General features: G+C 34.7%; 1 protein-coding gene across 2 annotated transcripts; it reads left to right on the forward strand.

Moving 5' to 3' along the window:
• Positions 1–400: 400 nt before the first annotated feature.
• LOC123544920 (3'(2'),5'-bisphosphate nucleotidase 1-like) lies at positions 401–27596 on the forward strand. 2 transcript variants are annotated; one of them, XM_045331076.2, is made up of 8 exons: positions 401–560; positions 5945–6049; positions 10425–10535; positions 11246–11294; positions 11967–12110; positions 15667–15809; positions 18619–18987; positions 21969–27596. In XM_045331076.2, exons 1-8 carry the CDS (start codon positions 435–437, stop codon positions 21978–21980), a joined length of 1059 nt encoding a protein of 352 aa, XP_045187011.2. In that variant the 5' UTR covers positions 401–434; the 3' UTR covers positions 21981–27596. The 2 variants fall into 2 exon arrangements, with proteins under 2 accessions (XP_045187011.2, XP_045187010.2); XM_045331075.2 differs by having other exon boundaries at positions 25881–27321.
• Positions 27597–27952: the final 356 nt, after the last annotated feature.

Here is a 27952-nt window from a genome sequence, read left to right on the forward strand (position 1 = left end):
ATATGTATTCGTGCGTACATCCATAACAGGAGAGATTTGATGTCTGTATAACTCCAACTGACTGTGACGCAACTCTGTTAAACAATTCATCAATTTAATGCGACACATTCGTCGTGAAATATCATTCGATATTCTAACCAGTAAAGGTGTTTGACATAATTCTAGCTTGTTCTAGATTTCTGGCTGAAAGATAGGACACTCGGCTGATATAAAAGTGTGACAAACACCGTATGTGCACATAGCAAATTTACGACTAAATAAATTCATCAAATTGCAAGAAAATTACTTTCCTTATCAGTAGTGTTAACGTACGATTGTCGGTTTTTATCAAGTAAAAGACTTTAACATTGCATTTTAACAAAGAGCTATAAAATATACTTCTTTGATTTTAATAAGCATTTTACGACATATCTTAGTCGCAAACATAAACAAACATGGCCGTCGCAGAAACAGTACCGTTGTTGATGAGAATTGTGTCTTCCTCAGTAGCAGTGTCATACAGAGCAGCAAAGATTGCTCGGGATGTTCTTTCAAAGGGTGACCTAGGAATAGTTGAAAAGGCATGTATTTTTCTGTTGTTTTGACATGTAAATATTCGCTGTAAATCCGTTGTCATTTTGTTTTTCGTGAACGAACATGTTACAAATAATATGATCAAAGATTTTGTGTGAATTATTGTCGTAGCTAATTGAAGAAATAAACAAGCTGAGTTATTATCAGATATGTTTTATGTTATTGCAAATTTCTTTATCGTTTATTGTTTGCATTTATCTGTCCTACCAGCTAACAAGAGAGATAACTTACCCGAGAGATAACTGTGTATGTAAAACGTCCTAATTTATGACCTTAGTGTGAATGTTACTAGTATCAGACAGTAATTTATCTGGGACTCATTTTGTCCTGAAACAGCATACTGGTTCGAGTCGTAATTTCGGCCACTTTTTGCGGTTTTTCATAAATATTTCTTTCGTTTTACAATTGATTTGTACAAAATTTCTACCGTATGTGCTTTGATACAAGCAACATTGATTGTTATCATTAACGGCCGTTTACAGTATGGTAAACAATACAACCGCGCTTAAAATAACAGACAGGTTTAGCCTCCACATTTTACCTTCTAGAGGTTGTAAATATTCGGCCACTTTTTAAACATAAAGTTGGTTGTATTTTCAACATTTTCTTGGAAATAAATCGATGCTACAGCCAAAATTGTTCTTTTTTCAACAAACTGCAATCAATTTTCAATAGCATACCTCGTGGGAAATATTTGCCAACAGAGATTTAAAAAGCGCCTGTCATCCTTCTCACACCAGCATGACGTAGTTTAATTTTTACGTCACTGATTATCACACATTCTAGCATAAAACTGCTGTTCTTGTCACTTTTCGGGGGTGTTTCAACAGGAGAGTAAAGAGAATCTCTCGCTCACGTGCTATTACAACACCTTTTTATATATGCGCGTTCCGTGACAAAGCATAAAGGTATTACGGCCCCAAAACGAATAATTCAAAAGGAAATGACGTCAACGTGAAAAAACAACGTAGACATGGAAATTCAATGACGTTGAGGGACAATATATTCATGTTCTTGGTTTTAACGCGTTTTATGCTAGTTAGCGCATGTTCTTTTTGTGTTATAAAGTTTAGATTTGAATTAACCCTTGCCGGGCCTCAGCATAAACGAGCGTGTGCAACGACGTCACGCGACCCGCGAGACAAAATATTTGCTATTTAGAGTACACAACTTTAGGGAAGGACAACTTTTTTTCTACACACCTCAACTAGTTGTTTTTTGCCAACTTTGTTGCTAACGCAAGTGCTTGTGATGACACAGATGCGTTCTCAAGCATCTGGCTCGAAAAAAAAGCTTTAAAGTGGGTGGCCGAATATTTACGACCTGGCCGAATTTACGACTCGAACCAGTAATAGTTTGACTATTGACTTAGTTTAATAAACAAGCATGAAAAAGTTTACACATTTTATAAATGCTTTGAATGATAATTTTTTTTTATTTGGGATTAACAGTGCTTCACATCTGACCTAGATTCGTATATGTACAGGTCTAGGAAAGTGGAGTATTTACAGATTATCTGTAAATTTACAGATAATCTATAAATTTACAGATTTTTCAATCTGTAAATTTACAGATCAAGTGTTTGAAAACTGCTAAAATTATATTTAGACACAAAATCGCAGCTTGAAATTAATTGATTTACTTATGGTATGTATAAATAAAGGGCAATTAAAACTTTCAGTCATTTCTGTTGACTTTGATTTTTCATAAAATGCCAAAAACTCAAAGTCAACAAAAATGGCTGAAACCCACAAATGACCTGATGTACTAACGTCATCATCCTGTTTTTATTTTTAACAAGCTGTATATATTACTGCTCTCACTCTTTTAACAACATGAATATCATGTATCATGTAACATAGCAACATGCTTTTAACAACTGCCCCGACCTCCCAGTTATGATCAGAGATTGATTGTTGGGAGTATCTCCGTAGATGTAGATTAAAATGTAATCAAGATCAAGAAACTTACTGATAACCTATTCATACTCATAGTCAGCATATCCAGAGCAATGCAGAATCTATCTATCTTCTGTTGACGCCAAACCCCTTGCAGGAACGTAGACGTAAAGAATAGTGATTATCATAAAAATTTACTTGGACTTTATCAGACTCCCTGTTTAAAGTCTCAAATTTTAAATTGAATTCTAAAAGGAGTAATGCCAATTAATTGAAAATATGATGTTTAAATGAACCTTTGATATACCATCTAGGACATGTCTGATTAAATAAACTGAACTTGTTTTCTGATTTACTGTGATATTTACTTCTGAAGTCACTCTGTGTTTATTGTAAAGGTGCAGTGGATGAAAATACAGCTCAGGGTTTTTCACCCGGTTATTAGCGGATGTTACATGTTAATTGTCTTCAGTCTTTGAGTTATATATTTGACATCCCTACCTACTCCTGACATCCCTTAATTCTGGACCTTCTTGAAACTTGGTCAGAATGCTGGCCTGTTAAAATTGAGAAAAGTTTATAACTTGGTCACTTGGGTTAAAAACTAGATCATTAGGTTAAATCATTGAAGAAGAATTGGTTCAACCCACAGTGGTGAGGGGCAGGTGATTCAAAGTCAGTGACCTTAACCACAGTGCTGCAGAGGACCCATATTTTTGCATTTGTGGAAAAAGTTTAAAATACGCTTCATGCCTGCTTCATCAACACCTGATCGGTACTGGCATCTGAGTAACAGAGTGGTAGAGACCATGATCAACAAATTCAGCTCTAACTGGGATTCATATTGAATCTGTGGCTTATGGGTCTCTGTCTCTTCACTGCAAACTATAAATACAGTTAATACATGCATTGCATTTACATCATAGGTAAATAATTATCTCAGCATCATCAGGTGAAGTGTCAAGACAACACCTAGATATCTATACTTGACTGATGTATTCAGGTGTTGACTCCCCTGACAAAAGATTTTAACAAGTAAAATTAAAAAATTAGCAGGTTAGCCATCTAAGCTTGAATTTTTAAAAAAGAAGTACATCCACTTGTTGAATTTAGCTGTATATGCAACAGTGTCATGCATTTTTGCCAAAAAATTCTTTTTGGGGGGAGATAAAATGTGTTTTTTTTTGCACATTTGCTAATTGTGACAAAAGTAGAGATGTGTGCAAACCATTTCATATACATTTTAAATTTGTGCTTCTCACTTGATGTATTACAAATTACTGTGTAGGCTCAGATATTTATTATAACAAGGTAACATGTTGTTTGCAAAGCCAAGAACTCTAGTTTAAAGGTCACATTCAGTGCTAGGGGATGATATTTTTGTGTCTGCAACTTTGCACAAACTTTCACCATTGCAAGACTATGAAACATGCGTAGCTGATTTAAAGAAATGTATTTAGATTACATATTTTCTGTTTTCATTCTTTGCCGTCTTTACCAGTAGATGACCTTTAGATTGCTTAGCAAAACTTTCTCGAGAGAGATTAGGGGTACTTGATACAGATAACTATATGATCATTTCAAAACATAATTTGGGGTTGCTCTTTGTTACACAGATTTGTAGATAAGTGCAAACGTTTATTCTTTGATACTACAAAGTTATTTTATCGGATATTCTGTTCATGACTTATTATTTATTTGAAAACCTAATTTGAAAAAATTGGAGGAGGATGGGGAAGTAGTCATAGGTCAACTGGCTTTTTAGCTCACCTGTCACATAGTGACAAGGTGAGCTTTTGTGATCACCCTTCGTCCGTCGTCCGTCATGTGTGCATCCGTCCGTCCGTCAACAATTTCTTGTCTACACGATAGTGGTTTCATTTATGATTTTATTTTAACCAAACTTGCAGACAACTTGTATCACCATAAGATCACGGTTCCTTTCTTGAACTGGCCAGATCCCATTCTGGGTTCCAGAGTTACGGCCCCTGAAAGGGCCAAAATTAGCTATTTTGACCTTGTCTGCACAATAGCAGCTTTATTTATGATTTCATTTTTACCAAACTTGCACACAACTTGTATCACCATAAGATCTTAGTTCCTTTCTTGAACTGGCCAGATTCCGTTATGGGTTCCAGAGTTATGGCCCCTGAAAGGGCCAAAAATTAGCTATTTTGACCTTGTCTGCACAATAGCAGCTTCATTTATGATTTTATTTTAACCAAACTTGCACACAACTTGTATCACCATAAGATCTCGGTTCCTTTCTTGAACTGGCGAGATTCCATTATGGGTTCCAGAGTGATGGCCCCTGAAAGGGCCAGAATTAGCTATTTTGACCTTATCTGCACAATAGCAGCTTCATTTATGATTTGAATTTAATCAAACTTGCACAAAACTTGTGTCACCATAAGGTCTCGGTTCCTTTCTTGAACCGGCCAGATCCCGTAATGGGTTCCAGAGTTATGGCGCCTGAAAGGGCCAAAATTAGCTATTTTGACCTTGTCTGCACAATAGCAGCTTCATTTATGATTTGATTTTAACCAAACTTGCACACAACTTGTATCACCACAACATCTTGCTTCCTTTCATCAACTGGCCAGATTCCATCATGGGTTCCAGAGTTATGGCCCCTTGAAGGTCCAAAATTGGCTATTTTGGCTTTTGCAGCCATATAGAGACTTCATTTATGGTTTTATTTGATACAAACTTCCAAAATACCTCTAACAACAAGAAATCTTGGATTCCATGACAAATCAGATCCAATCATAGGTTCCAGAGTTATTTTATATCTGATTACCTCCCCTGATTGTAATCAAAATGGATTTATATCAGTATGTACTTACAGGACTTATTTGAAATTTCATTATTGTTATTAGTTGGACTGAGACAATCAGGGTAGATAACTATGGACTGATTTTATGTCAAATTACCTCCCTTTATTTCAAATTAAAATTGTTATATCTCCATAACTAATGAAGATACTGATCTGAAATTTCATTTATGTCAACAGATTTATTTGGCAGATCCTTCTTTTGTCCACTTACAATATTTATTTTTTTTAATTACTTCCCTTTTACGTTACTATAAATAGCTTATTTTTAGTAACTTTTTTTATTAATGGTCGTAGGGAAAACACGAGACCAGTTTTCTGTGGTACCTCCAATTTTTAGGTGTATTTTAACATATCTATACCTTGTAAGATTTTTTTTTTCTTTTTGGTTAAATTTCTTCCCTTTGTTGTTGCTGTCCTTTGGACTTAGATATTTTTTCTGAGGACCTTCTTGTCCTCAAGTGCAATGATAACAGGTGAGCGATATAGGGCCATCATGGCCCTCTTGTATAAAAGGTTACCATAAGTCAGTCAATCTTCGAGGCACCTCCACTTCCCCAACTTCATACTCACAATTTCAAGTATCATTTTGGTTGCTAATGCCTTTAAAGCAGCATTTATTTGGCTGATTATTTTTCAGAGCGGCAAAAATGATGTACAGACAGAGGCTGATAGATCTGCACAGCGATGTATTGTGGCTTCACTACACAAGCAGTTTCCTAAGATTGCAATATATGGCGAGGAAGTATGTACTCTTAATGTGTATAGAAAGTACAAAATTCAAGATACAAACACTGCTTGATGGAGAATTGACGGATCAAGCACCTCAAATAAGTCGAGCAATTCATGTGTTCCCTGTACCCCAATATTTCCAAAGTAACTGCGATCACTGCTATGTCTTTCAAATTGAGCACATTTTTATAGAGAAAAGTCACAGAAAACTGTATTATTTATCGATAAAAGGTTGAGAAAAACCTAATCAACAGTTGTTTTCTTCACATTAACTTAGCTCAATAAGGAAAACACAGATCTACACATCGCGGGGTAGTGAGTTTGATCCCCAGGTGGGGCATATGTTCTCCGTGATGACTTGATAAAAGACATTTGTCCTCCACCTCTGATTCTTGTGAGGAAGTTGGCAGTAACTTGTGGAAAACAGGTTTGTACTGGTGCAGAATCCAGGAACACTGGTTTGGTTAACCACTGTTACATTACTGAAATACTGTTGAAAAATGGCATTAAACCCAAAACAAACAAAACTTAATGGCAAAAAATCAAAAAGGTAATGTTTTCAATATGTTTTATGAAAACATCACCACTGTGTTACATATAATGTGCCTTGTATATCTGTTCATGCTTAAGGTGAAATAGAGCTGGTCATAAGTAGTTAGACATAAGTATAATTCTGTTAAACTCAACTTCAGCTTGCAATCTGCATTTTTAAGATTCACTCAGATATTTTCTCATATTTGTATTTTTAAACTGATAGTTCTGAGTATATACAAGTAACAATCACAGTCAGAAATGGACAGCAATGAGAAAGTTATAATTTGAACTAATATTACCTTGGCTATCAGTATAATGCTGTACTAGATATTATAATGTGTGAAGTGTTTATTTCAATATTGCCATTTAGATAAAAACCATCCCAGTTTTTAACCTGATAAAAAACATCAGAACTTTGATAAAAACCGTCCCAGCTTTTAACCTGATAAAATACATGAGACCCTTTAACTTTGATAAAAACCATCCCAGATTTTAACCTCTTATGTAAGTGAATCAATATGCAACATCATTCCTCTTCCATTTTATCAAGTATAAAATATTTTCATTCTGAAATTTAAAAGATGTAAAAATAAGATTTGTTACATCAGCATGAAACAAAGTCTATTTATTACCAGAAAACATTCTTTAAGTAAATTTAAGCATAGTTGTGAAATATGGTGACAAGATATAATTGCCATATTATATTATACTGAATTTGTTCTTTTTTAGCTCAACTATTTGAATTTTTTTTCAAAGAGAATAAAAGTTTTGCATGTAAGCAGGTTTCTCAAAAATTGCTAGATTAAATGATACCAAACTTCTCACCTGTATTTGACATCATTTGTTGACCTCACAGGGCAAGTAACTTAACTCTAGCTTTCAATCTGACTTAAGTACATATCCTATTACGCTACGCATAGGATCTGAGAACAACCTATTCATTGCCTCGTTCTGACGACCCTTTCACTAGCCAATCAGAGCCTAACTTACAACATCTTGCAAATCTACCTGTAGCCTTGACTTTTGATATTTACAATTCTTATGTCATAATGTATCAGATAGCAGGTTAGCTCAGTCGGTAGGCCACTTGCTTTGTAAGCGAGGGGTCCTGGGTTCGAGCCCTGGAATAACTGCACATTTTTCTTACTCTTTGACATTTGAACATGTCGTCTGATTGGATAAAATAAAAATAGCAATACTGGAAATCCAAAATATACAGAAGACGAATGTGAATGGGTCGTTCTCAGATCTTCGTTTAGAAGATCAAGTACTTTAGTCAGATTGCTCTAGCTTTTATTTTATCAAAATTATGATTATGTCTTTTTAATTTTAGAAATTTCATGGAAGTATTGCTTAGAACTAAGAAAGTTTCTTAGAAACTATTGAGCCATATGGTTTCAGATTTCTCACATGTCTTCGGGATTATGAAGTTATCATAGTACAAGCTACATAATTATAGCTTTTAATTTTTGTCAAAATCATGTCCCATTTTAACATACAAATGCCTGAAGCAGGGTTCTCAGAAACTACATGACTGAATAGTTACACCTTTGTAATTGTGATTTTATGAAAGTTTTCCTTGTAAGCCTGTTCTCAGAAACTGTTTAATAAATTTTTGAAACTCTCTACACAGTCACAGCTTTACCATTATGAGATGACCGTTCATGGCAGGTTTTATAACGCCGGCTATCATTTTAACAAATTAATGCCCCTTTTAAACTCTTCATAAGTCTTGAGCATATCAAATATCATTCTGAACCAGGTTACATATCTCAAACTTGCAGTTTACAAAATTATGCCCCTTTTTCAACTTAGAAAAGCATTTATATGTAAGCTAGTTCTCAAGCCAATATTCATTAAACAAGTCATTTGTCTTAATACAAATTGTCACGCCATATACGGAAGCACTAGAACTTGGAAATATTGCAAAAATTTCAGTGCCAGTTTTTTTAATACAAAAAAATGATCTTGATGAAAATAAGATGTAATTGAATAATTCTGACCAAATTAAGATGAAAAGGCTAAATCTTTCGATTTTGGCCAATAACATTGTTGCATATACTTTGGTCATTTTGAATACAATGTCCAGGAAATGTCAATTTTCACTATTCTGTCTAATTAGAAATCATTTTGAATGCACATTTATAATTTAAGTGGCAATTTACTGGACAGACAAGAAACTTGCGTTCTTCAAACTCCGTTACTGGGTGTTTCGTTGTTCCTTTGAACAAGCGCAAAACGTTCAGCGACAGAAGTTTTGGTACTGTTGGACCTAAACTCTGGAATGAATTGCCTATGGAAATAAGGAACTCGGACTCAATAGATGTTTTCAAAAAGAAGTTGAAAACTCATTATTTTGGAGATTACTTTGCACTCTTTTAGAGACTGTGACTGTAATTTTTAAGAAACTGAAGTAACGTGAACTGGATGATTTTATTGTGTAAATACATTCGAAAATGAACTATATTATAACAAATATAAAATACAGTTGTTGGTAATAACTTCTGGACATGTCGCAATAACCCACTTATTCTTACTTAATAACAAACAGCTGTCTTACTGTATCTTAATATTCTAATATTTTATTAATTTTATCTGATGTCTGATCATTTTTTTTTTTTTTTTTTTTTTAAATGCTTACTAAATAGTTTATTCACAATGGTATTTATGCTCATTTATGTTATATGTCATTAAATATCTTAATTTTTGTCGTATTTTTATGTATTTGTAAAACGCCATTGAATATGTTTTGCGTAAAAATAGGCGTTTAATCAAATGAAACAGTTTCAGTTTCAGTTTCAGTTGCTTTTGGGGGGCATTAGGAAGAAATTCTTCAACAGTCAAAAAAATTCTTCGACGTTTACTTCATGAAGCATTTATTTATGATTTGTCAATGTCATGATTAATCAGCAAACCACTAGAAAATTACAAATCATAGAAGCATAGGGTTGTATGGTAAAAAAAAAAGTATTAGACCACTTAATTAAAGCAGACTGTTGGCCTGCATAACCTCTTACTTAAGAACTAATTTGAGCTGCGCCATGAGAAAACCAACATAGTGGCTGTGCGACCAGCATGGATCCAGACCAGCCTGTGCATCCGCGCAGTCTGGTCAGGATCCATGCTGTTCGCTTTCAAAGCCTACTGCAATTAAAGAAACCATTAGTGAACAGCATGGATCCTGACCAGACTGCGTGGATGCGCAGGCTGATCTGGATCCATGCTGGTCGCAAAGCCACTATGTTGGTTTTCTCATGGCGTGGCTCATTTAAAAACTAGGACACGGTCATTTTGGATGGTTAATATAAGCCATGACTGATATGAAGTAAGTTTATTACATGCTATGGCTGATAACCAGTTTCTTTTAGTTACAGGTTTAATGAAGATCAAATGATTTCTTTTTGAATGTAATATATCTATGAAAATTTTTCACTACCGCACGATTTTTCCTCTGTTTTAGTTGTGACAACACAATTTTCCCTTCCTAATGGGCCTTGCCACCATTCCCCAGGTACAGATTGTCTGCAGTGATGTTGAAAGTTGCAATCCATTATTTATAGTTCCTTCAGCTGTCACTGTTTAGATATGGGAAATGATCATACAGATTGAACATATTGATGTTTCTAAGGGTTATTGCTGTACTAGTATAAGGAATGTTGCTGAAAAGGCTATTGCAACTGCTGGTATTGTTGTAGCTTTCCTTCATCATGAGAAGGGTGAAAAAATATATATGAAAATGTTGAGCCATTCCCTTATTGAAAATTTCCAATTCTACGTATAATATTGATAGCTGTATAATGTGTATCGTTTCATCTTTTTAGGTGGTCCATGGATGTTTTATTTCTTTTTTGCAGGAGTTGGCTCCAACCACAAAAATCCCTGATGATTTTATAGAGCTAGGGTTTGATGAAGAGGTGCTGAAACATGAGTGTCCGAAGCATTTACAGAATATCCCTGATGAGAAAGTAAGTATGAAATTTTCATATTCCTTGCACTCTTTGGATTCATCAGTCTTTGTCATGCATATCTCAAAAAGAATTTGACCTAGTGTCATCAGACATCATAAGATTGTAATTCATCATGTTAAGTTATACACTTGAAGTTTTAATAGCTCAACTATTCAAAGAATAGGAAGAAGTGTTGCAATCACTCGTGTGTAAGTATCCCAATTTGGTTAAGGTTGACTGGTATCTCGGTATCCACTAATGGGAATGGATTGAAACATTTCACCCCAGCTGTGGGCAAGTAAAAGTCTGTTAATACACTGTAGTGTTATTTTTTGCTTGTTTTGAACTTAACTCCGTTTTTCAACAGTATTTCAGTTACGTAACGGCGGGTAGTTAACCTAACCTGGCTCCTTGATTCTGTACCAGTACAAACATGTTCTCCACAAGTAACTGCCAGTTTCCCCACATGAATAGAGTTAGAGGATGAATAATTTCAGACACAATGTCTTTTATCAAATCATCATGAAGAACATATGCGTTGGTCAGGGATCGAACTCACAACTCCGCAATCCATAGATCTGTGCTCACCCAATTGAGCTAAGCAAGCTTGCCTGTAATGTTAAACTGAAGGCAAGTGGTGGATTAATTGAAGTGGCACATAGATTTATTATGACAATGAAATTTTCTATATTTATAAGTAACAAAAAAAATGTGTTGTATTTTTTCAGATAGTTATATGGGTAGACCCATTAGATGGAACTAAAGAATTCACAGAGGGTTTGTTATAAAGTTATCATGTATAGATGTGATAGATGGTAAAACATGTATCAGATTTTTGATAGGATTATGATAAATATAACACAAAACAACAAAGACTTTCAAAATGAAAGTGTGAATATAGTGTTGAAAACTTGTGACTGAGTTTGTATACATGTAAGACCATTTAGTACAAGATTATTTGCTGTGGGTCAGTCCGACAGTTTGTAGCTTGGGTCCTGGTAGCCATGTGGTTAACATTTTTCACTTGAACTAGCTTGTCTGTCACTGCAGGGGACTCTATACTTTACTCAAGGTGTATAATTATGTCGCCCCCATAGGTGGCGGAGACATATTGTTTGCCTTCGCCGTCTGTCCGTCCATCCATATAAAGCTTGTCTGGCTTTCACAGGTCAAACTGCTGGCCGGATTTCGACGAAAAGTCACAGGAGTGACCAGTACCAAGCCTATTGTGCATATCACCAACATGGCTGTCACTGCAAAATATAGCAAAAAAATCTTTTGATAACTTTTGTTCTAATGAACTGTTCACCAAACTTGGTCAAAAACAAGGTCATATGGTCAAGGTCCTCTTCAGGTGATCGCCTTATGCCAGTTTGGGCCTCCTGTTTGTTATTTAAATGCAGTTCAATTTGTTAGAATCATTATATAAACTGGAATGCTTGTTTTTAGGATTTCTAGATCATGTGACAGTGTTGATAGGTATAGCTGTAAATGGTGTTGCCACAGCTGGAATCATTAACCAACCCTTCCATGATTATGAGGCATTTCCTAGATATGGTAAATCCAGGTGTATCTGGGGAATTCTTGGTCTAGGTAAGCCAGCCCTTAATTTACATATTAAATTCAAAAGGTTTTTAGTAAAAGTACAAGTTTCTTGTTTGATTAAAAGACCCTTTCGCCGATTTTGGACATGGATGGAAATATTTTGCTTAAAAGTAACTGTTTACTAGGCAGTTAGGAGGTTCTGGCAGTAAGTAGGTAAAAGTAAATTAAGGTTTTTTAGTAATGAAGCACATGGAAGTAAAAGCATTAACTTAATTTATTAGAAGATCTGTAAGTGATATGACAATGTATAGTTCAACAAGTTAAACTTTAGGTAACCATTAGCAACCCCAACATTGGTAACTAAATGATGTACTTAATGGATTCACTAGATACTGTGTAATCAGGCATAATATACAAATAAGGGACACAAAAATTTGGAAATCTCTGGATGCTGATGAGAAGTTTAGACTAGTGAAACTACATAAATTTAACATACTAGATACTAATAATGTATACTTTATTAGGTATATGAAGTTTGAATATGTATATGCAGCTGTAACAAAACTGGAAGTTTTGACAATGGCTGTATTTAAATGACATAAAGTGTACTTGCAACTCTACATACAAAGTAACAGTCATTTTTGTACACACGAACAACGAAGTTGTGAGTTTCAGGTTGTCTGTCTGTCTGTTTGTAGACTCAATCTTGTGCACACCAACTCTCCTCATCCCCTTGACACAATTAAAACTTCACACAAGTGATCAGTAACAACAGTAGTTGTGCATGGTGCATGTTACGTTCTTTCAGACAAAAAAAATGCACAGTTAGGGAACTTTGTTTTTTGTTACTATACTATATACATAGAGTCTGCATATGTAATCTTGTGCACGCTTAATCTCCTGAACCCATGCACACAGTTTAATGAAACTTCACACAAGATCAGTAGTAACCCTAGTTGTGCATGGTTCAGGTTAGGTTCTTTCAAAAAAAAATTCTGCTCAGTTATGGGACTTTGTTTTTTGTTAATATGCTATATACATACAGTCTGCATATGCAATCTTGTGTGCGCCTAATCTCCCAAACCCTTGCACACAATTTAATGAAACTTCACACAAATGATCGGTACCAACTCTAGTTGTGCATGGCGCATGTTACGTTATTTCAGATAAATATTCTGCAGAGTTATGGGACTTTGTTTTTTGTTACTATACTATATACATACAGTCTGCATATGAAATCTTGTGCGCGCCTATTCTCCCGAACCATTGCACACAGTTTAATGAAACTTCAGTCAAGTGATCAGTAGCAACCTTACTTGTGCATGGTGCATGTTAGGTTCTTTCAGGAAAATATTCTGCAGAGTTGCGGGACTTTTTTTTGTTACTATACTAATAATACTATATACATAAGAAGGGGCCTCCGTGGCCGAGTGGTTAGAGTCGTTGACTTCAAACCATTTGCCCCTCATCGATGTGGGTTCGAAACCTCATTTGGGGTGTAGAATTCTTCACGTGAGGAAGCCATCCAGCTGGCTTACGGAAGGTCGGTGGTTCTACCCAGGTGCCCGCTCGTGATGAAATAGTGCACGGAGGGGCACCTGGGGTCTTCCTCCACCATTAAAGCTGGAAAGTCGCCATATGACCTAAAATTGTGTCGGTGCGACGTTAAACCCAACAAAATAAATAAATAAATAAAATATACATAAGAGTCTATATACATACAGTCCACATAATTATGCAATCTTGTGTGTGTCAAATTGCAATGTACTGTGTCAGTGCATCAGTTATAGCTCTAGTTACTTTCAGCCAATTCATATATATTTTATCAGGATTTCATAAATTTGAGTTATTTGCTAGTGATTAAATATCTTAATCAAAAGATGAGCACATAGCTTTTTAAGCTTGTTGTGACAGATGTAACAAGAGATATTTGGCACTGGTATAGACAACTTGTTAATGATTTGCAGCATGCTGATATCCCAGCTACTCATCACAACTGAGTGAAACTTCACGCCTTTCCCTTGATAAGACCAACTGAATGGCTTATTTTCAATAACTCTTGCTATCATTTTGCTGAAATCTTGCCCTTTTTGTACTTCCAACAAAATTCTGTTCATGATTGATGGCAAGTATCTCAGGAACCAAATTTACAACATCCTTTCACCCCCTCCCTCTCACTTACTTGTTTCTTGACACTAGCTTATTAATAAAAAAAAAGGACATTTTAAATTTTTAGCTTGACTGTTCAAAGAGTAAGTAGAGCTATCCTTCTCACCACGGCATCAGCGTCACACCTTGGTTGAGATTTTCGTACCAGTCCACATTTTGACAAAACCTTTTGAGATAAAGCTTTGAAACTTTTAACACTTGTGTACCATCAGTTTTACAAGAGAACATAACTCCATCAAGGATTTTGGCTGAATTATGGCCCCTTTTAACTTAAAAATCTTGGTTAAGTTTTTCGTACCAGTTCATATTTTGTGAAAACTGTTTGACATATGGCTTTGAAACTTTTATCATTTGTTTATTATAACAGGCTCTATCTGTAGGCAAGAGTACATAACTCTGTCAAGTATTTCAGCTGAATTATGGCCCTTTTTGGACTTGGATATTAGTACAATTTCCATGCTAATCCTTGTTTTGTCAAAACTATTTTACATGTGGCTTTGAAACTTATCATCATGATTTCCATCTGTAGGCAGGAGTACATAACTTTGTCAACTGTTTTAGCTGAATTATGGCCTTTTTTGGACTTCGAAATTGGCTGAGTTTTCGTACAAGTCAATGTTTTGTCAAAACTATTTGATATGTGGCTTTGAAACTTTGAACACTTGTTTATCATCATGATCTCCATCTGTAGGCAAGAGTACATAACTCTGTCAACTATTCTGACTGAATTATGGCCCTTTTTAGACATGGAAGTCAGTTAACTTTTTCATACTAGTCCATATTTTGCCTTACCTGTTTGTCATATGGCTTTGAAACTGTGACCACTTGTTTAATATCATAGTCTTCATATGTAGGCAAGACTACATAACTAGGACAAGGACTTCAGCTCATTTATGGCCATTTTTTGACATAGAAATTAGTTAAGTTTCACATAACATTCTATATTTTGTCTAAACTGTTTGATATAATGGCTTTGAAACCTTGAACACTTGCTTACCATCATGGTCACACATTGCGATATAGTGCAAGACTTATCCAATTCCACAAATACAGGTACATTGTTTGTCTTATCTATTTTTCTTCTTTTCTCTGAAAATCTCTGGTAATATTTTGACCCCATACTTACATCAATTCTTTGAATAGTCAAGCGCGCTGTCAACAGACAGCTCTTGTTTAGTTTCTTGATAATTATTGTTTCTTAGAATCCTGTCAACCTGCTGTCCCCCACATTCACATTACCCCAACCAACTGAAAAATAAATTTATTGCTTATTAATTTTTAGCTTTTTGTGTTTCTTGATTATTGTCTCAAAGTGTCCCATGAGGCAACAGATTATTTCATTGCGGCAGTCTGACAAAATTATATCATTCTAGACAGACAAATAGAATTGCGGGTAAAGCCTGCAGGTTGTAATATTTTACTTTTATACTGGCAGGTGCATTTGGTTTCGAAAGAAATGAGAATTTAGATGGTAGAATAATAACAACAACAAGATCTCATTCCGACTACACAATTACCAAGACTGTACAGGCGTGTGAACCTTCCGAGGTTCTCAGAGTGGGCGGGGCTGGACATAAGGTTTGTATACATTGTTAGTCTAAGTTAGTAGGTGTAGAAACTTAGCAGGTTTGTAGTTGTGTTGCAATGCGGGATAAAATTCATTTTTACATGCATATGACCATTAAAACATGCAAGCTGCTTTGATGGATTGATAGGTGCAGACTGTACATATGACCTAACTATTTATTATGCCCCCCTTCGAAGAAGGAGGGGTATATTGTTTTGCAGATGTCGGTCGGTAGGTCGGTCGGTCGGTCGGTTGGTCGGTCGGTCTGTTGGTCGGTCGGAATGTAGACCAATCCGTTTCCGGATGATAACTCAAGAACGCTTGGGCCTAGGATCATGAAAGTTGATAGGGAGTTTGGTCATCACCAGCAGATGATCCCTATTGATTTTGAGGTCTGTATGTCAAAGGTCAAGGTCACAGTGACCCTGAATAGTAAAACGGTTTCCGGATGATAACTCAAGAACACTTGGGCCTAGGATCATGAAAGTTGATAGAGAGGTTGGTAATTACCAGCAGATGACCCCTATTGATTTTGAGGTCAGTATGTTAAAGGTCAAGGTCACAGTGACCCTGAACAGTAAAACGGTTTCCGGATGATAACTCAAGAACGCTTAGGCCTAGGGTCACGAAAGTTGATAGGGAGGTTGGTCATGACCAGCAGATGACCCCTATTGATTTTGAGGTCAGTAGTGACCAGGAACAGTAAAATGGTTTCCAGGCAATAACTCTAGAACGCTTGGGCCTAGTATCAGGAAAATTGATAGTTAGGTTGGCCATGACCAGCAGGTGACCCCTATTGATTTTGAGGTCTTTAGGTCAAAGGTCAAGGTCACATTGGCCAGGAACAGTTAAAACTGTTTCTGATCTTCTTGTCCAAAACCATATGGCCTAGGGCTTTGATATTTGGTATGTAGCAAAATCTAGTGGTCCTCTAACAAGATTGTTCACATTATTTCCATGGGGTCAAATATGGCCCCACCCCAGGGGTCACATGGTTTATATAGACTTATATAGGAAAAAACTTTGAAAAACCTCTTGTCCAAACCACAGGGCCTAGGGCTTTGATATTTTGTATATGACATCATCTAGTGGTTATTAATTATTCCCCTAGGGTCAAATATGGCTCCGCCCTGGGGGTCACATGGTTTACATAGACTTATATAGGGAAAAATTTTGAAAATCTTCTTGTCCAAACCACAAGGACTATGGCTTTGATATTTTGTAATGTAGCATCATTTAGTGGTTCTCTACCAAGTTTATTCAAATTATCCCTGTAGGGTTAAATATGGCCCCGCCCTAGGGGTCATATGGTTCATATAGACTTTTATAGGGAAAAAACTTAGAACCTTCATGTCCATAACTTACATTATTCAAATTTGGACCACATGCATAGTTTTGAGTGGCAAGATTAACCTTGACATGAGTTGACCTTGATCTTGACCTAGTGACCTACTTTAACATTTCTGTAGCTACAGCCTTCAAAAAATTGACCACATGCATAGGTTTGTGTACCGAAAAAAACTTTGACCTTGTTATTGACCTAGTGACCTACTTTCACATTTTTGAAGGTACAGGCTTTAAATTTGGACCACATGTATAGTTTTGAGTGGCAAGATGCACCTTGACCTGAGTTGACCTTGATCTTGATCTAGTGACCTACTTTCACATTTCTGTAGCTACAGCCTTCAAATTTGGACCACATGCATAGGTTTGTGTACCGAAAAAAACTTTGACCTTGTTATTGACCTAGTGACCGCCTTTCACATTTTTGAAGGTACAGGCTTTAAATTTGAACCACATGCATAGTTTTTTGTTCCAAAATAAAATTTGACCTTGATTTTGACCTAGTGACCTACTTTCACATTTCTGTAGCTACAGCCTTCAAATTTGGACCACATGCATAGGTTTGTGTACCGAAAAAAACTTTGACCTTGTTATTGACCTAGTGACCTACATTCACATTTTTGAAGGTACAGGCTTCAAATTTGGACCACTTGCATAGTTTTGTGTTCCGAAATAAAATTTGATCTTGATTTTGACCTAGTGACCTACTTTCACATTTCTCAAGATACAGCCTTCAAATTTGAACCACATGCATAGTTTTGTGTACCGAAATGAACTTTGATCTTGAGATCGACATAGTGACCTACTTTCACATATCTGAAGCTACAGGCTTCAAATTTGGACCGCATGCATATTTTTGTGTTCTGAATTGAAATTTTACATTGTTTTTACCTATTACCTACTTTCACATTTCTCAAGCTACAGCCTTCAAATTTGAAGCACATGCATAGTTCTGTCTACCGCAATGAACTTTGACCTTGAAATTGATCAAGTGACCTGCTTTCACATTTCTCAAGCCACAGCTTTCAAATTTGGACCACATACACATTGTTTTTGTACCGAAATGAAATTTGACATTGATTTTGACCTTGAGCTAGTCTTGAAATTTGAAACATTAAAAAATGGCTCAGTGGACGGCGCCAAGATCACTCTGTAATCTCTTGTTAGGTTAATAGGTTAAAGGTCGAGGTCAGATTAAATTAGAATGGTAGAACTTTTGTTTACAGTGAGCATATAATTTCTGTTCCTTGTGCAATTACTAAATGCATCAAGGGGGGCATTTCGTGTTCAACGAGCTCTTGTTATCCTTGCCTTAGATGTGGCACAAGTTCATGTCAACTTGAGTATAAGATTTTTCAGTAACATGAAAATTTGATTTTCTAGTTTCATATGTTTCATAAATTGATTTGACTATGAATGCAGCTTATTTTATTTTGATATTGACTATGGATACTGTGATTATTGATATTATTTCAGGTTTTGTTATTGATAGAGAAGAAAGCTCATGCATATGTTTTTGCCAGCCAGGGCTGTAAGAAGTGGGACACTTGTGCCCCAGAAGCTATTCTACATGCCATAGGTGGTAAATTAAGCGATATACACGGAAAACCTATACCATACCATGCCAATGTTGTTCATAAAAATACAGGTGGTGTGTTAGCCACTGTTGAAAATCATGACTGGTATGTTGATAAAATAAAGACATTAGGTGAGGAGACATTGGCAAAATTCGAATCAGTGAAGCCGGCGCCACCTACACTTGAAGCTACGTTATCACAACAAAAATTGAATGTGACCCCAGCAGACAAGGTAGATGGCAACAACAAGCAGTCACAGTGTGATCAGGTAATAACAGAGTTAATCAATGACACTACTGAAACAACACATCTCTAAATTGCTGTCTTTTAAATCATTCAGTAAGATCTGAAACACAATACACATTGTAGTCATTATGCTGTCATTTTGAGAATCAAATTGTAGTAACTAGAGAGTATCTGTATGAAACAAACGTAAGCCTTTACCTCATTGGTTTTACCTCCCATAAGATTCTAGCATTTTCATTAGATAAAAGGTGGTCACATGTTGACCTTTTATATATCTGTGGAGGGTCAGTAGATTTTCATGTTATTCTAGGCTAAAAATAAACGGTTGATGAAACAAATCTATTGCAGGATTTGTTAGTGACCCTCCATGGAAATATGTGGAGTCAGTATAATAATAATGGGGCTATTTTGAGTGACAGGTTTATTTTACCAAATTTATTTTGTCAGGTGAAAAATGTAACACGTAAGACAATACCATCATAAACACAACTTTATAAAAGTTTATAATAAAAATTATATTATAAAACATGTAAAGGTTCCATTCAACTCATTTATGTAAAAATTATTGGGCCATTCACCATCAAGATTTAAAAAAAAACAACAAGCTTTTATATTTGACAGATTTTTCATGCCTAAACATATTCATCTGCTGTATAAATTAAAAAAACAGTAAAATTTGTGCAACAGAGCAATAAAAAGAATGTTTTAAAGATTAATATGAAATAAAATATAAAAGAAAGTTTGAACTTAAGACAGGAAAAAAATGAAAACAATTTTTTGGAGATATAACCTCAGGGCTACAGAGACAACATACATGTTGTACATGTTAAAGTATGGTTATATGGTATTACTGACATTTGAGCCGTGCCATGAGAAAACCAACATAGTGCGTTTGCGACCAGCATGGATCCAGACCAGCCTGTGCATCAGGATCCATGCTGTTCGCTTTCAAAGCCTATAGGAGTTAGAGAAATTGTTACCGAACAGCATGGATCCTGACCAGACTGCACGGATGCGCAGGCTGGTCTGGATCCATTCTGGTCGCAAAGCCACTATGTTGGTTTTCTCATGGCACGGCTCATTTATAGGATGTTTTCACTGATTCAAAGAAGCAATTTGTTGTACATAATTATAACAAAGCAGGGTAATCTGTACTTAATTTGCTCAAGTATTCCAGAACTTTCAAATGATTTAGCTGCGAAATAATTGTATTCAAAACATGAAATTTGCTTATTTACACTACCGGAAGGATTCAACACAGTTGCATTTCTCTACAGATATTAAGTTAAGGTTGACATACTGTAAATGGTATATTAAAAATTGAGGTATACCCTGAGATACAATTGACTTTTATATTTCAAGATGTAATAATACTGTTACATGATAGCTGCACATCTTATTGTTTGATCCACCAAAATATGGTTTTCATTATTTTCTTCTTTCTTTTGCAAGACCCAGGTAAATGTTATACATTATTAAACAAGTTCCCAGGGCTAGTAGTAGAAACTGTTCTTGAGTTTTGAGGTGATTTGAATTATTTACTTTTTATGGAGTGGATTTTTCTGGCATATGAAAACTATCAAAAAACTCTTACAGAATTTTTACATTGTGTAAGTTGCTTACTAAGATGTTCTGAAAATTTCAATTTTATTGCTAAATTGAGTGAAAATTGCAGTTTTTCAAAAATCATTTGTTCAGAATAGTTTAAATTTGCAGTGACAGATACTGTGAAATCTTTTTAATATCATTATGTCTCCCACAGATATAGTGGGGGTGGGGGAGGTATACTGATTTAGTGCTGTCTGTCAGTCTGCCACACAACTCCTCTGACACTACCAGGTGGATTTACACCAAACTTCACAGAAATGATTATTGCAAAGCCTAGTTGTGCTTATGATTGAATTGTTCCGGTACAATGATTTTCAGTAGAGTTTGGTCCTTTATTTGTCAAATTTTACAGTGTTTACACTACTTGGTGTATACCATTTGGCTGAACATCACCAAACCTCATAAATGACTATTTTGTAGATGCAGTTTTTTTTTCACTTCAAAATCATAAACATAATTGTTTTGTTGACATAAAAAGGAAATATTGTTCATTTGTCGAGATTTTATTTGTGGTTTGAAGCAGTTATGAAATCACTGTAAATTAGTCTTAAATGAATATTGATATCACAGTAACCTGTCAAAAAAACTATTTTACACCCTTTATTCTTGGAAGAAAATTATTGTTATTGTTTAAAATCTAATGTTGAAAGTGAAGTCTAGTTAAAACCTAGATTAATCAAACAGTAACTTGCTTGTCTTCTAGTGCTGCAAAATCCTCCCATTTTCTTTGACGAAACAACAACAAACATTCTCAGAACTTTGCATGCAGCCTGTCTGATATGGTCTTTCCACAGGAACTATATCGTATATCTTATGATCATTTTCCCATTGAGCTGTAGCATATTGTATGATCATCTATAGATGACATAAATTCAATACTTCTTGGTCTGTATCATAGAAACTGTGACTGTATTGTTCTACAGATTTCACAAGTTCTGGAATATTTTAAGATTTTTATTGATTATTTTTTACTTTTAAGATAGTGGACCTATAATTTCAGTTGGTCATTTCTATGCCTTTATGTATTCTTTTATGGCATTCTTGGGATGATATGTAGCACATACGAGCATCTGGCTTTCCGTTCATACCATAAAATGCCGAAATTGCATACAAAAAATATGTAATTGAACAGAAAGTCTGGAATATCGCGGGTATACTGCCTTAAAAGACACATTTCAGTAGTCAATATTTCCCTTATAGAATATTTTTTGGATATTATACAATTGCATGAAACTCCTGAAGCTTTAAATACATTTCATAGTTTGAAATTCCATCTGTTTTCTCTATATTCACTTCTGTAACTGTTCTGCTATGCTACGAAAGCCTTCACAATAAATTAACATGTCTTGTTCCTTAAACTGTGTAACTGACATGTTTGTATATGTGATTTTGTAGGTATCCCAGTGATCTGCTTTGCTAGTACCAGACATACTCATTGCGCACCTGGACATTTCTTCACAAGTCATTTTTACAATTTTAGTCATTTCTAAATGATAATTGCTTTACTGATGTTAAGTGTCAGTCTTTTATAGTACTTGTATACTTTTATTGTTTACATGCTCAAAGGATGCATTTTGATGATAACTGTTAAGTGCAAATAAAATTTTCAATGTGTATCTATACATGTGTGTATGTCACAGTTTGTGTGCCTGCACAGTGTAACTAAACAGATGGACACAGTGTGTTTGAGTGGTCACCACAATTCAAAGATGTTCCTGTGTAGTTTTCTTGTAATCTTACCTCAGTATGGAGTGTAATTGATGTGATACTTAATAAAACCAGTTTCCAAATTATAACCCATTCCACTCTACATAAAAAGCAAATGTTTTATGCAATTTTCACCTGTTTGTCTTCACAAATATGAAAAATAAGTGCAACCTTTTACTTCCAGTTTAAGCAAGTGCCATATTTTGATAAAGCAGCAAGTGATGGCTGAATTTCGTATTCGTAATTCGCATATCTCAGTCCATATTTATGAAACTATACATCTTTACATAATGGCATACTGGTTTTATATGAAAATTAGACCAAGTGTCGGATTCGGCTAAGTGTCGGATTCGGCCATGTTTCATCTTCGACGAAGTGTCATATTCGACCAAGTGTCTTTCGACCAAGTGTCGTGCACCGATCTAAAACATGTCAGATGATTTGATACAATTATATTCAGATGGAAAAGGCATAACTGTCTGCTTTTTCATACAGGTACGGGTAACTTAGATACTTATGTAACCCTGTTTCAGACCCAGATCAATCAAACAAATAATTTATGGCAATGTTGTTGTTTTTATCAAGGGAAGTGAATTTTTGGCGAAAACTATTAAATATAGGAGTTACTGTTCCTAATTTGTAATGGTTCCAGCAGGAGATACAAGGCATTGTGTGTTTTTATTACTGTCACATATTTATGGTACTGCTTTTGATTTTGTTAAAATATAACGGAAGTTGCGTTATTTAAATGTTTTTCCTGTTACTGGCAGTATAGTATTACAAATACATATACTGGTATACATAATTATTGTCAGCAAAGGGTCAAAGTGAAATATCACAAATTTTGTTATTCTATTACTTGTGAAAATGTCTGTATCAAATTACACCCTTGTGTCAAACAGTAAAACACTATGTTGGTTAATGGGTGAGATTATCTTGAGTGCTTTAACTTCATGTGTAGTGCATAAGATGTATTATTGAGAGGTTAGCACGAGTGTAATTTGAATGATAAATAAAACCGTTGAGGCCCACGTGGTAGATGGGGACACCCAATGTGTAGCCTCGTTAAATAAAATATTAACTTACTTACTTATTTACTTACTTATTTGACATAAATGAAGTCTTCTTTGTAATTTTAACAATATTATGTTATTACATAGCAAATAAAACATATAATACAACATGTAAATTCTGTTTACATTGTAAAAGACCATGAAAATCACTGATCACTAACTCTATGTATGTATCGTCCATCATTTGTAAAATGTTTAGCTAATTAAACAGTTGCATTATGTTAATAGATTAGCTTAGCAGCAAGTATCAATAAACTATGTTTTGTCTGTCACTGACGGTATCATCAATTAATTTTCCTTTCAAGAAACTTAAACGTTTAGACTAGCCTCTAGACTGATGATTAATTTAACTTTATAGGAGTCAAAAAAGCAGTCAGTTCTAGAGATTTACTGAGATAATGTTTGTTATATAGACTTACTTGAACTGTATAAGTTTGACTTTAACTTCAACTGAAAGGTAGCCCGCCCGCTTAGCTCAGTAGATAGAGCGTCGGTCTACGGATTACTGGGTCGTGAGTTCGATCCTCGGGTGGGACGTATGTTCTCTGTGACTATTTGATAAACGACATTGTGTCTGAAATCATTAGTCCTCCACCTCTGATTCATGTGGGGAAGTTGGCAGTTACTTGCGGAGAACAGGTTTGTACTGGTACAGAATCCAGGAACACTGGTTAGGTTAACTGCCCGCCTTTACTTGACTGAAATACTGTTGAAAAACGGCGTTAAATCCAAAACAAACAAACAAAATCAACTGAAAGGTATAGACCGTGTATGGAGCTTGTCTACTTAAAGATGTTATCAAGCATTTCAATGTGTAGCTTGTATAATCACTAGTCTGTCTACTTCCATTCAGTGTTTATAAAATATGTCTTTTGCCAGATTCTGTGTATCTGGAATATTCTTTTTTTGTCGATTTCTGCATAATAAATTTTACATATGTGAGGTTAATTGTATTGCACTCTCCAGTTTTCAACTCTTAACACAGAAATCTATTGGAGCCTTTATATAGCAGTACTGACTTAAATCTTTTGTAAGTTTCTTCAAGAACACTGCTGATTAAAAAGGGATTTTTTTCACTTAAATATATATTATTTAGACACAAATGTAAGCAATTATTATCATTTTTTACATATTATACTATTGTTGTTCCATTTTCATCTTTTCATTACTTTTACATGTTATTGTTTATAGTATTATTTATAGTAACAAATTTCTTTTATATTCTGTTGACAGTTTTTAGATTTTATGCCAAATTATTGTGTCAATGTTTATGTAAATAGTAAATGTTTATTAGGACATGTTGTACAATTTTTAAAATTTATTTGTATTATATGGGTAATAGGTATGGAATCACTCTATATTAATAATTGGTATGGAATTACACTATGTCACTATACTGTTTTGTAGAACACTGTCATTTTGGCCATTTTGGTTAAAAATATGGGTTACTGTTTTTATAAGTTTGATGTAGTGATCGATAATAACAACAAAAGAAATTGTCTGAAAGAAAAAGGAATGAATGATCAAAGTATTAGTTAGAATGTTTTTTTGAGAAATTATTTTCATTTGAAAGTAAGGTGACTCTGAGATTTCACTACTGTTTTCAAAAAAACATATTTTTACCTCAGTAATATTTTTATTGAAAATTTAGTATTATATAAAGCACTATGTTGCCTTCATTTTTGAGAGTTTTTGTTAGCAGGTGTGTACTTGACTGTGTTACAGTGTTATTTCATGAGAATAGACGAAGGAAGATAATGTTTAAGTATATTTACATTTTCATGATAATGAAAAATGCCAATATTGGCCAATCTTTTATATCTTTGAAAAGCCTGGTATATTTAGAACGGCTGTAAGTGAAACAAAAAAAAAAGAGAATTTTTAATAGTATCAACTTTTATTATGTATTTTGTTATAATTCTCTGATTGTGAGGAAAGATTCTATTGCTAGACAAAATCAGACTAGAAATGAGCTGCACCATGAGAAAACAAGCATAGTGGCTTTGCGACCAACATGGATCCAGACCAGCCTGCGTATCTGTGCAGTCTGGTCAGGATCCATGCTGGTCGCTTTCAAAGCCTACTGCAATTTAAAGAAACCGTTAGCAAACAGCATGGATCCTGACCAGTCTGCACAGATGCGCAGGCTGGTCTGGATCCATGCTGGTCACAAATGCACTATGTTAGTTTTCTCATGGTGCGGCTCATTAATATGTTTTTGACTGGTTTTAATACATTGTACATAAATATAGTTAATATGTAAAATAAGGCTAAAGGACTGAACCAAAAGTTCATCTGGCATTAGTTACATGGTCTGTCCCAAAAAATTTTGACTAAGATTTGATTCCAGACTTATTTTTTATAGACCCAGCCACTGTGTAGCAATTATCTGTGTAACTGAAAGAAAAAAATTAAGAAGGAAAAATTTCTAAGAATTATTTTCAGATGTGTTAAGGATTAATTCTATGCTAAAATTTAGGATGTTTTTCTAGGGCTGTCCAATAAGGCGTTGTTTTCTTTCTCCTAGGAACATACAGTTGATGATGCTGTGAGATTGGCTAGAAAACGTCGTCTTGACCAGGAAGATTCAAAGCTCTAAATGGACATACTTGCTTTTTGTTTAAAATCACATCTGATCCTAGCTGAGTTGTTAAGGTAGTTTTGCATGTTTGATAGGGTCATACTTATAAATTTTAACCGAAAAACATAGAATTAAGCCTGGATTCAGCATACAGAAATGAATTAAAGACCTGTGAATAAATTTATTACAATGACACTGTTCCTTCTTTCTAAAGTTAAAATGTAATATAAAAACATCTAACACGTTAAATGATTCAAAATAATGTTTTAAAATTAGCTTGAAATGTGCAGTTTGCTTTAATTATAATTGAGATGTGGAACCAAAATTTGTAGTCCTGTTTGGTGCCATATAACCTGTACTGTGTTGGTGTGCCGTAAAACCCAAAATAGAATAAAATAAAATCACTTTAATTATGGTCAGATATCTCAAAAATAAGTACATGGACCTATACATTTAATTTCACCACTTTATAGGCAATATGTTGATTTATATAACTGAGAGACGTTCCATCAAAATCTACATTGTAGAAAAATTTCTATTCCCAAAAATCTTGTGAAAGATGATTTTGCCATAGACTCCCATTTATATGAATAATTGTGTGAGTCCAAATTTTTCAAATCAGTCTAGCAAAAAATCAAGCTTGCGACCCAATTTTTTTTTATTTGCTGGATTTTCTAAGTATATTCTGAAGTTTTGAAAAATAATGGTTTAATCAAATTCTACATTGTAGAAAAAATTTTCGTTCCAAACATGCAGAACTACCTAAAGTGATTATTCTTTAGTTTGTGTATATTATTAGCATATTCAGTTGGTATTAGTGGTATTAAAAAACTTTGCATAATGTTGTTGTAGACCCACTATTGATAAAATTGTCCAAACTTGCTTAGTTTCTTTACAGCTAATTTGAAAGCTAAAATTCTGATAAAATGTATTTAGCCACTTAACGTTGGCAATTCTGGATTTTTACTTTAATTCCAGTTTATTAAGTATGAAATTGTTTATGTGTATAAACTATGAAGAATTCCATAAAAAGGATAAAAATGAGAGAACTTGAATATCGAAGTATTTAAAAGTTATAAAAAAAACACTGTGCAATTTCATTAGTTTACATAGTCTTTTGATGAAAATCATGTAATATGCAACACTTTTTATGTTAATCATGTCCATCTGGTATCAAGTATAGTTGAGTGAACTGTCATTATTTCAATGTTTGAACTTCTTGAATAACATCTTTCTTTTGAATTACAATTATTTGCTAATTAAAATCAGAATGTAAGTTGTCACATTAAAAAGGGACCATTTCCTTCAAAATTTTGCACTTTTTATTTTCAGATATTTTTAAATTATATTGTAGTGCCCCCACCCCAGTCACTGTACTTTAATTGGGTTAGGGTAAAAAGACTGTTAATGTAAACAGACCAAGGGCAAGGGGACTACAGTCAGGGGACTGAGTCCACCATTTAAAATACTACAAGGTTATTCATTGTTCAGGGATAAACAATATGTTGACTAACTAGGGTCTGGTCGCGACCCTATAGGCTGGTAGCGCCCAAGACAAGGCTGGTAGCGCCCAATTAAGTTAAAAAGCTGGTAGCGCCCGAGTTCAAATTTATTTCAAAGTTTAAAATAAGCTAATGACAACGTTCCTTTCGGCTTCAAACAACTTTTATTTATGGGAAGCCTTAACAATAACTATTAATTATACTGGTTTCCCAGTAGTTTCCGGACCCAAGTAGTTTTCCGGACCTTTCACATTTCGTGCTGTATAGACTTTACGCCGTAGTAAAACATCTGAGTAACAATACCATATTATCTAGACATTTGTTGCCTTTACCTAGCAGCGAAAACCTAGCATTACTAAACTTATTTATCATTTGAAAATCCCGGTTGTTTTAACTTACTTCGATGTAATGTTTACAAAAGAGATTGTCAACCGCAGGGGAATTCCAGTTACAGTGCGCATGCGCAGAAGTTGAGGCCCCTTGAAGGTAAACATCAGACAATTGATGCTCCCATTT

Source organism: Mercenaria mercenaria, chromosome 1 (assembly GCF_021730395.1).
Source record: "Mercenaria mercenaria strain notata chromosome 1, MADL_Memer_1, whole genome shotgun sequence".
In the NCBI taxonomy this organism is placed as follows: Eukaryota; Metazoa; Mollusca; class Bivalvia; order Venerida; family Veneridae; genus Mercenaria; species Mercenaria mercenaria.

Excerpts from the sequence above, each read along its gene's own strand:
- LOC123544920 (XM_045331075.2), top strand. The coding sequence starts at position 435 with ATGGCCGTCGCAGAAACAGTACCGTTGTTGATGAGAATTGTGTCTTCC. Across the intron at positions 561-5,944 it reads ACCTAGGAATAGTTGAAAAG|AGCGGCAAAAATGATGTACA; the intron begins GCATGTATTTTT and ends ATTATTTTTCAG. Across the intron at positions 11,295-11,966 it reads AACTAAAGAATTCACAGAGG|GATTTCTAGATCATGTGACA; the intron begins GTTTGTTATAAA and ends GCTTGTTTTTAG.